The sequence below is a fragment of the Oncorhynchus nerka genome, unplaced genomic scaffold, assembly GCF_034236695.1.
Source record: "Oncorhynchus nerka isolate Pitt River unplaced genomic scaffold, Oner_Uvic_2.0 unplaced_scaffold_1057, whole genome shotgun sequence".
Taxonomy (NCBI): Eukaryota; Metazoa; Chordata; class Actinopteri; order Salmoniformes; family Salmonidae; genus Oncorhynchus; species Oncorhynchus nerka.
Genome location: NW_027040259.1, coordinates 25,839 through 36,542, shown reverse-complemented (window position 1 = coordinate 36,542; position 10,704 = coordinate 25,839). Strand labels below are relative to the sequence as shown.

Sequence of the window (10,704 nt, the reverse complement as noted above, 5' to 3'; positions counted from 1 at the left end):
TTCTACACATCTCCTTCCTCCCTACAGCTATGAACACTGAACTAAAAGAAACGACATAATGGCCTGTCTACCTACAGGCTATGAACACTGAACTAAAGAAATGAGACGGCGGCTCGCCCTACCTACAGGCTATGAACACTGAACTAAAGAAATGAGACGTTATGGCCTGTCTGGGCTGTATTATGAACACTGAACTAAAGAAACAAGACATAATGGCCTGTCTACCTACAGGCTAAACACTGAACTAGAAACAAGACATAATGGCCTGTCTACCTACAGGCTATGAACACTGAACTAAAGAAACGAGATGATCGATGGTACTAGTAGTTCTCTCCTCTGATTTCACAATCAAAGATCAGGTTCGTGTTCTGAACTCTGAACTCCCTGCCACGCATACCGGATCAAAGTGAGACGGAGGAACTCCTGAAACTTTTCTGGCTCAGAGAAATGGCGATGCCTACTTCAAACATCCTGGTTCCGCGAGCATCACATTGGAACATGATGAGGTCCACAACATGGTTCAGTGGTGAGTTATGTTGATGAGGTCCACCACATGGTTCAGTGGTGAGTTATGTTGATGAGGTCCACCACATGGTTCAGTGGTGAGTTATTGATGAGGTCCACCACATGGTTCAGTGGTGAGTTATGTTGATGAGGTCCACCACATGGTTCAGTGGTGAGTTATGTTGATGAGGTCCACCTGCATGGTTCAGTGGTGAGTTATTGATGAGGTCCACCACATGGTTCAGTGGTGAGTTATGTTGATGAGGTCCACCACATGGTTCAGTGGTGAGTTATGTTGATGAGGTCCACCACATGGTTCAGTGGTGAGTTATGTTGATGAGGTCCACCACATGGTTCAGTGGTGAGTTATTGATGAGGTCCACCACATGGTTCAGTGGTGAGTTATTGATGAGGTCCACCACATGGTTCAGTGGTGAGTTATGTTGATGAGGTCCACCACATGGTTCAGTGGTGAGTTATGTTGATGAGGTCCACCACATGGTTCAGTGGTGAGTTATTGATGAGGTCCACAACATGGTTCAGTGGTGAGTTATTGATGAGGTCCACCACATGGTTCAGTGGTGAGTTATTGATGAGGTCCACCACATGGTTCAGTGGTGAGTTATTGATGAGGTCCACCACATGGTTCAGTGGTGAGTTATGTTGATGAGGTCCACAACATGGTACACTAGTGAGTTGTTGGTGTGGAACTACAATGTGTTCTGAGCATCTTTTCAGCTAAGTTGACTAAAACTGAGAGATCGGGTGAGAAGGGGGGGGGTGGAGGTACGGCAATGTGGGGAGAGAGGGAGAAGTGGGGTGGATATGGTTGCAGCTATGTGGGGTGGGGGGCATGGCATGTGTTTTTATTGGCATATGTGTATGTCAGTGGAGGCTCCTCAGAGGAGGGGGAGGACCATCCTCCTCAGTGAATTTCATATATATATATATATAAAATGTATACAAGTACACTGCTAAAAAAATAAAGGGAACACTTAAACAACACAATGTAACTCCAAGTCAATCACACTTCTGTGAAATCAAACTGTCCACTTAGGAAGCAACACTGATTGACATTACATTTCACATGCTGTCTTGCAAATGGAATAGACAACAGGTGGAAATTATAGGCAATTAGCAAGTCACCCCCAAAAAAGGAGTGGTTCTGCAGGTGGTGACCACAGACCACTTCTCAGTTCCTATGCTTCCTGGCTGATGTTTTGGTCACTTTTGAATGCTGCCGGTGCTTTCACTCTAGTGGTAGCATGAGACAGAGTCTACAACCCACACAAGTGGCTCAGGTAGTGCAGCTCATCCAGGATGGCACATCAATGCGAGCTGTGGCAATAAGGTTTGCTGCGTCTGTCAGCGTAGTGTCCAGAGCATCCAGAGACATCCACAAGTGGGGGTTGTGCTTACAGCCCAACACCGTGCAAGATGTTTGGCATTTGCCAGAGAACACTAATATTGGCAAATTCGCCACTGGCGCCCTGTGCTCTTCACAGATGAAAGCAGGTTCACACTGAGCACGTGACAGACGTGACAGTCTGGAGACGCCGTGGAGAACGTTCTGCTGCCTGCAACATCCTCCAGCATGACCGGTTTGGCGGTGGGTCAGTCATGGTGTGGGGTGGCATTTCTTTGGGGGCCGCACAGCCCTCCATGTGCTCGCCAGAGGTAGCCTGACTGCCATTAGGTACAGAGATGAGATCCTCAGACCCCTTGTGAGACCATATGCTGGGGCGGTTGGCCCTGCAAGACAATGCTAGACCTCATGTGGCTGGAGTGTGTCAGCAGTTCCTGCAAGAGGAAGGCATTGATGCTATGGACTGGCCCGCCCGTTACCCAGACCTGAATACAATTGAGCACATCTGGGATATCATGTCTCGCTCCATCCACCAACGCCACGTTGCACCACAGACTGGGGCGGGCCAGGCGTTGTAGGGAGGTCATACAGGCACGTGGAGGCCACACACACTACTGAGCCTCATTTTGACTTGTTTTAAGGACATTACATCAAAGTTGGATCAGCCTGTAGTGTGGTTTTCCACTTTAATTTTGAGTGTGACTCCAAATCCAGACCTCCATGGGTTGATAAATTTGATTTCCATTGATAATTTCTGTGTGATTTTGTTGTCAGCACATTCAACTATGTAAAGAAAAAAGTATTTAATAAGAATGTTTCATTCATTCAGATCTAGGATGTGTTATTTTAGTGTTCCCTTAATTTTTTTGAGCAGTGTATTTCTGTTTAGATAAAAGTGTACTAAATATATTCACGTCACCAAATCATTTATTAAATCACACTGTTTTACCATGAAGATCTACAGTAGCCTCAACAGCACTCTGTAGGGTAGCACCATGGTGTAGCCGGAGGACAGCTAGCTTCCATCCTCCTCTGGGTACATTGAAGATCTACAGTAGCCTCAACAGCACTCTGTAGGGTAGCACCATGGTGTAGCCGGAGGACAGCTAGCTTCCGTCCTCCTCTGAGTACATTGACTTCAATACAAAACCTAGGAAGCTCAAGGTTCTCACCCCCTTCCATAGACTTACACAATAATTATGACAACTTGCAGAGGACCTCCTCCAACCTATCAAGAGCTCTCACAACATGAACTGACATGTTGGATGGCTCGAGTTTGAAGTGGAGGGAGTACAGGGCTTAGCATGTCTCTCCAGGAGGCTAAAAATAGATTTTGGCTTGGAAAAGTTTAACATTTTCAGGAGTCAAGTAATTGGTTAAGGGAGGAGGATTGGAGAGAAAGAGAGATGAGGTTGAAAAGACTGAGGCAGAGGATGGGTTTGAGTCTAGCAATAACAAGGGAGAGAGTATGTCGAGGAAGATTGGTGTCAAGTTCAAATAGAGTGATGGCAGTTTGAGTTCTGGAGGTGGAATGGAAGGTGTTGTGAGGAGCTCTACGGTGCAGATCCGGTGGGGAGCGTGGTGAAACAGAGGTGACAGTCTATTCTTTTGAGCTTTGTTTCATTACCTGACAAAGTCATGTAAGAATATATGCGTTATGCTTTTTTTGTGCCAAATACACTGTAGTGTTATAGGTGTCATGTTTATGGGCATGTAGCAGCAGTATGATGTAGGAGGGAGATTAGTAAGATGGCTTGGAGAAGAAGGCAGACGATTACGTGCAAACCGATTGTTTTTTAAAATGTGTTTATTTGCGTTGTTTGTAACTTATTTTGTACGTAATGTTGCCGCTACCGTCTCTTATGTCCGAAAATAACTTCTGGACATCAGGACTGTGATTACTCACCACGGACTGGCAGAGTACTCACCACGGTCTGGCAGAGTACTCACCACGGTCTGGCAGAGTACTCACCACGGTCTGGCAGAGTACTCACCACGGTCTGGCAGAGTACTCACCACGGACTGGCAGAGTACTCACCACGGACTGGCAGAGTACTCACCACGGTCTGGCAGAGTACTCACCACGGACTGGCAGAGTACTCACCACGGTCTGGCAGAGTACTCACCACGGACTGGCAGAGTACTCACCACGGACTGGCAGAGTACTCACCACGGACTGGCAGAGTACTGGCTGGCAGAGTACTCACCACGGTGGCAGAGTACTCACCACGGTTCGGCAGAGTACTCACCACGGACTGGCAGAGTACTCACCACGGACTGGGATTGGCAGAGTACTCACCACGGTCTGGCAGAGTACTCACCACGGTCTGGCAGAGTACTCACCACGGTCTGGCAGAGTACTCACCACGGTCTGGCAGAGTACTCACCACGGACTGGCAGAGTACTCACCACGGTCTGGCAGAGTACTCACCACGGACTGGCAGAGTACTCACCACGGACTGGCAGAGTACTCACCACGGTCTGGCAGAGTACTTCACCACGGGACTGGCAGAGTACTCACCACGGCAGAGTACTCACCACGGTCTGGCAGAGTACTCACCACGGACTGGCAGAGTACCACCACGGACAGAGTACCACGGTCTGGCAGAGTACCAGAGTACTCCACGGCTGGCAGAGTACGGACTGGCAGAGTACTCACCACGGACTGTACTCACCACGGTCTGGCAGAGTACTCACCACGGGCAGAGTACTGGGCAGAGTACTCACCACGGACTGGCAGAGTACTCACCACGGAGAGTACTGGCAGAGTACTCACCACGGACTGGCAGAGTACTCACCACGGTCTGGCAGAGTACTCACCACGGTGGCAGAGTGGCAGAGTACTGGCAGAGTACTCACCACGGACTGGCAGAGTACTCACCACGGTTCGGCAGAGTACTCACCACGGACTGGCAGAGTACTCACCACGGACTGGCAGAGTACTCACCACGGACTGGCAGAGTACTCACCACGGACTGGCAGAGTACTGGACTGGCAGAGTACTCACCACGGAGAGTAGAGTGGCAGAGTACTCACCACGGACTGGCAGAGTACTCACCACAGAGTACTCACCACGGTGGCAGAGTACTCACCACGACTGGCAGAGTACTCACCACGGTCTGGCAGAGTACACCACGGACTGGCACTCACCACGGACTGGCCTTTTTCCCACGGACTGGCCTTTTCCTTTCTAGGGCACGTGAGACGGAAGCGTCCCACCTCTTCAACAGCCAGTGAAACTGCAGGGCACCAAATTCAAAACAACAGAAATCCCATAATTAAAATTCCTCAAACATACATGTATTTTACACCATTTTAAAGATAAACTTGTTGTAAATCCAGCCACAGTGTCCGATTTCAAAAAGGCTTTATGACGAAAGCAAACCAAACAATTATGTTAGGTGAGTGCCTATTCACAGAATAACACAGCCATTTTTCCAGCCAAAGAGAGGATTCACAAAAAGCAGAAATATAGATAAAATGAACCACTAACATATGATGATCTTCATCAGATGACACGCCTGAGGTAGAGTATCTCATGATAAGCTGTAGACCACACTATGTACCTAAAGAGTTTATCTGTATTTTTCGTAGCTGTTTACATAACACCACAGTCAGAGGCACTAAGACAGCAATGAATGAGCTGTATTCTGCCATAATAAACAAACAAGAAAAGGCTCACCCAGAGGCAGCGCTCCTAGTGGCCTGGGACTTTAATGCAGGGAAACTTAAATTCATTTTACCAAATTTCCATCAGCATGTTAAATGTACAACCAGAGAGAAAATAAATCTGGACCACCTTTACTCCACACACAGAGACGCATACAAAGCTCTCCCTCACCCTCCATTTGGCAAATCTGACCATAATTCTATCCTCCTGATTCCTGCTTACGAGCAAAAATTAAAGCAGGAAGTACCAGTGACTCCCTCAACACAGAAGAGGTCGGATGAAGTGGATGCTACACTACAGGAGTGTTTTGCTGGCACAGACTGGAATGTTCGGGATTCATCGAATGACATTGAGGAGTACACCACCAATCACCGGCTTCATCAATAAGTGCATCGACGATGTCGTCCCCACAGTGACCCTACGTACATTTCCCAACCAGAAGCCATGGATTACAGGCAACATCCGCACTGAGCTAAAGGCTAGATCTGCGGCTTTCAAGGAGTGGGACACTGAGCACTTATTAGAAATCCTGCTATGCCCTCAGATGAGCCATCAAACAGGCAAAGGGTTTCAAACCTACTACACCGGCTCTGGTGCTCGTCGGTTGGGGCTTGAAAAATATTACGGACTACAAAGGGAAACCCCTTTGTAATGAGGTAAAACAGATTTCAGTTTGCCTGCATTAAAGTCCCCGGCCACTAGGAGCACCGCTTCTGAGCATTTTCTTGTTTGCTTATGTCCTTATACAGCTCGTTGAGTGTGGTCTTAGTGCCAGGATCGGTTTGTGGTGGTAAATAGATGGCTACGAATAATAAGAACTCTCTTGATAGATTGTGTGGTCTACAGCTTATCATAAGGTACTCTACCTCAGGCGAGCAATACCTCGAGACTTCTTTAATATTAGACATTGCGCACCAGCAGTTATTGACAAATAGATACACCCTCCCTCATCTTACCAGACGTAGCTGCTCTGTCCTGCCGATGCACGGAGAAGCCAGCCAGCTCTAGATTATCCGTGTCGCTGTTCAGCCAAGTCTTGGTGCAACATAAAATATTACTGTTTTTAATGTCCCGTTGGTAGGATAGTCTAAATCGTAGATGTCCAGTTTGTTTTCCAATGATTGCACTTTGGCCAATAATACGGCCAATAATATTATTCTACAATGTAGAAAAGCCCTTGAATGAGTAGGTGTGTCCAAACTTTTGACTGGTACTGCATGCTTCAGTAAAGTTGGCTTCTTAGCATTAATATCAATGTTTATCAACTGTACCGCAGAGATGGAACATAGGTCACAGAACATAGATGTTGTGGTGGCAGCTGCAGAGAAGTACTTGGGGGTAGTAGATTTGACTTCAGAAGAGGTGTGTTGAGTGGTAGTGTCCGTCTTTTCAGGTCATTGGCCTGAGGAAGTATCAGATAGGGTTAAAGTAGTGGACTACGTTCTGTCCTCTCTAGTGGACTAAAATCTGTCCTCTCTAGTGGACTAAGGTCTGTCCTCTCTAGTGGACTACGGTCTGTCCTCTCTAGTGGACTACGGTCTGTCCTCTCTAGTGGACTACGGTCTGTCCTCTCTAGTGGACTAAGGTCTGTCCTCTCTAGTGGACTAAGGTCTGTCCTCTCTAGTGGACTAAGGTCTGTCCTCTCTAGTGGACTAAGGTCTGTCCTCTCTAGTGGACTAAGGTCTGTCCTCTCTAGTGGACTAAGGTCTGTCCTCTCTAGTGGACTAAGGTCTGTCCTCTCTAGTGGATTAAGGTCTGTCCTCTCTAGTGGACTACGGTCTGTCCTCTCTAGTGGACTACGGTCTGTCCTCTCTAGTGGACTAAGGTCTGTCCTCTCTAATGGACTAAGGTCTGTCCTCTCTAGTGGACTACGGTCTGTCCTCTCTAGTGGACTACGGTCTGTCCTCTCTAGTGGACTAAGGTCTGTCCTCTCTAGTGGACTAAGGTCTGTCCTCTCTAGTGGACTAAGGTCTGTCCTCTCAGGTCGTTGGCCTGGGGTAGGATCAGATATTAGTGAAATAAGGTGGTTGGTTTTAACGAGTGTAGGTTTAGTTGGTAGGGTAATGAGGTGGTGGGTTTTACCTCTTAAGAATATTCTTCAATCTTCACCTAAAATGACATACCCAAATCTAACTGCCTGTAGCTCAGGCCTTGAAGCAAGGATATGATTATTCTTGGTACCATTTGAAAGGAAACACTTTGAAGTTTGTGGAAATGTGAAAGGAATGTTTGAGAATATAACACAATAGATCTGGTAAAAGATAATAACCGTTCTACAGAATTTTTGTACCATCTTTGAAATGCAAGAGAAAGGCCACAATGTATTATTCTAGACTAGGTGCAATATAGATTTTGGCCACTAGATGGCAGGAGTGTATGTGCAACGTTTTAGACTGATCCAATGAACCATTGCATATCTGTTGAAAATGTATCAAGACTGCCCAAATGTGTCTAATTTGTTCATTAATAACTTTTAATGTTCAAAATTGTGCACTCTCAAACAATAGCATGGTATTATTTCACTGTAATTGCTACTGTAAATTGGACAGTGCAGTTAGATTAACTTCACTAATTTTGGATGAAAAGCGTGCCCAAATTAAACTGCCTGCTACTTAGGCCCAGAAGCTAGGATATGCATATAATTAGTAGATTTGGATAGAAAACACTCAAGTTTCTAATGTCTGAGGATAACAGAACTCATATGGCAGGTGAAAACCTGAAGGGAAATCCAACTATTATTTTGAAAGGCTGTTTTTCCATTGAAAGCCTATCCACCATACAAAGACCCAGTTCACGATATCTATGGCTTCCTCTACATGTGGCCAGTCTTTAGGCATTGTTTCAGGCTTTTACTCTGAAAAATGAGAGAGATACAGCACTTTCAATGAGAGGCCAGCGGAAATTTCCAGCCATGAGTCCTGCGCCTTTCTTGTTTCTCCTTTTCTATTGACGAAGCTTTTGTCCGGATGAAATATTATTGATGACAAAAACAACCTTAGGATTGATTTTAAACATAGTTTGACATGTTTCTACTAACTTCTATTGTACTTTTTTGACTTTTCATCTTGATGTTGAGAGTGCGCATTGTGCCTTTGGATTTCTGAACTAAACAGCACCAACAGAACTGGGGGTTTTTGGACATAAAGAGGGACATTATCGAACATTTGTCTAACATGGAGACCTGGAAGTGCCACCAGATGAAGATCACCAAAGGTAAGTGATTAATTTTAATGCTATTTCTGACTTTTGTGAGCCCTCTCCTTGGCTGGAGAATGACTGTATGGTTTTTGTGGCTAGGTGCTGACCTAATATAATCACACCGTGTGCTTTCGCCATAAAAGCCTTTTTGAAATCTGACACAGCGGTTGCATTAAGGAGAAGTTTATCTTTAAATGTATGTTAAACACTTGTATCTTAGATCAATATTTATTATGAGTATTTCTGTCATTTGATGTGGCTCTCTGCACTTTCACAGGATGTTTGTTAGAGACAATGCATTTCTGAACATAACGCGCCAATGTAAACTGAGATTTTTGTATATGAACTTTATAGAACAAAACATACATGTATTGTGTAACATGAAGTCCTATGAGTGTCATCTGATGAAGATCATCAAAGGTTAGTGTTTAATTTAATCGCTACTTCTGACTTTTGTGAGCCCTCTCCTTGGCTGGAAAATGGCTGTATGGTTTTCTGTTACTAGGCGCAGACCTAGCATAATCGCATGGTGTGCTCTCTCTGTAAAGCCTTTTTGAATTCGACACAGAGGTTGGATTTACAAGAAGTTTATCTTTCAAATGGTGTATAATCCTTGTTTGAGGAATTTTAATTATGAGATTTTTGTTGTTTTGAATTTGGAGCCCTGCAATTTCACTGGCTGTTGCCGAGGTGGGGACGCTACCGTCCCACTTGTACCAGAGAGGTTAACAAGAATTTAAACTTTCTGCCAATACCTATGTTAGCTCAACCGTCCCGTGGAAGGGACACCGATCCCGAAGAAGTTTTAATGAGTGTAGTTAGTAGGGTAATGGGGTGGTGGGTTTTAATGAGTGTAGGGTTAGTTAGTAGGGTAATGAGGTGGTGGGTTTTAATGAGTGTAGGGTCAGTTAGTTAGTAGGGTAATGAGGTGGTGGGTTTTAATGAGTGTAGGGTTAGTTAGTATGGTAATGAGGTGGTGGGTTTTAATGAGTGTAGGGTTAGTTAGTTAGTAGGGTAATGAGGTGGTGGGTTTTAATGAGTGTAGGGTTAGTTAGTAGGGTAATGAGGTGGTGGGTTTTAATGAGTGTAGGGTTAGTTAGTAGGGTAATGAGGTGGTGCGTTTTAATGAGTGTAGGGTTAGTTAGTAGGGTAATGTGGTGGTGGGTTTTAATGAGTGTAGGGTTAGTTAGTAGGGTAATGAGGTGGTGGGTTTTAATGAGTGTAGGGTTAGTTAGTTAGTAGGGTAATGAGGTGGTGGGTTTTAATGAGTGTAGGGTTAGTTAGTAGGGTAATGAGGTGGGTGGGTTTTAATGAGTGTAGGGTTAGTTAGTTGGGTATTTAAAAATGTGTTCATTTTTATTCCATTTTGTATCACAAAGTGTAATTAGTTAGAGCTAGCTATATTTTATCTATATCTATAGTTAGCTATATTTTGTTGTATTTTTCACTTTCACTTAGCTAGCGAATGCAGCTACCAGGTCCAGTTCCTGTATTGAAGTGGTGTGGAATGGATGGTGAGCAGGGGTCACTACTACCAGGTCCAGTTCCTGTATTGAAGTGGAATGGATGGTGAGCTGGGGTCACTACTACCAGGTCCATTTCCTGTATTGAAGTGGTATGGAATGGATGGTGAGCTGGGGTCACTCCTACCAGGTCCAGTTCCTGTATTGAAGTGGAATGGATGGTGAGCTGGGGTCACTACTACCAGGTCCAGTTCCTGTATTGAAGTGGTGTGGAATGGATGGTGAGCTGGGGTCACTACTACCAGGTCCAGTTCCTGTATTGAAGTGGTTTGGAATGGATGGTGAGCTGGGGTCACTACTACCAGGTCCAGTATTAGCCATCACAGCTACAGCTTCCAAGGCTACAAGGAAGAGCAGAATGTGTCTTCTGACCCGGTAGAGACGTTTTCACAATTGCTCACAGAGTTGGAGTCAAAGCGGCCTGAGACCCCAAGGATTGAAAT

General features: G+C 45.4%; 1 protein-coding gene across 1 annotated transcript in view; it reads left to right on the top strand.

Annotated features, from left to right (window-relative positions):
- Positions 1-431: 431 nt before the first annotated feature.
- The window catches only part of LOC135570186 (microtubule-associated protein RP/EB family member 3-like), a gene marked incomplete at its 3' end in the record, with an annotated part of 32,690 nt that continues 22,417 nt past the window's right edge, over positions 432-10,704 (top strand). Inside the window, exon 1 of the mRNA XM_065016289.1 lies at positions 432-526. Within this exon, the coding sequence (XP_064872361.1) occupies positions 516-526 (11 nt within the window). The remainder of the gene's footprint in view (positions 527-10,704) is intronic.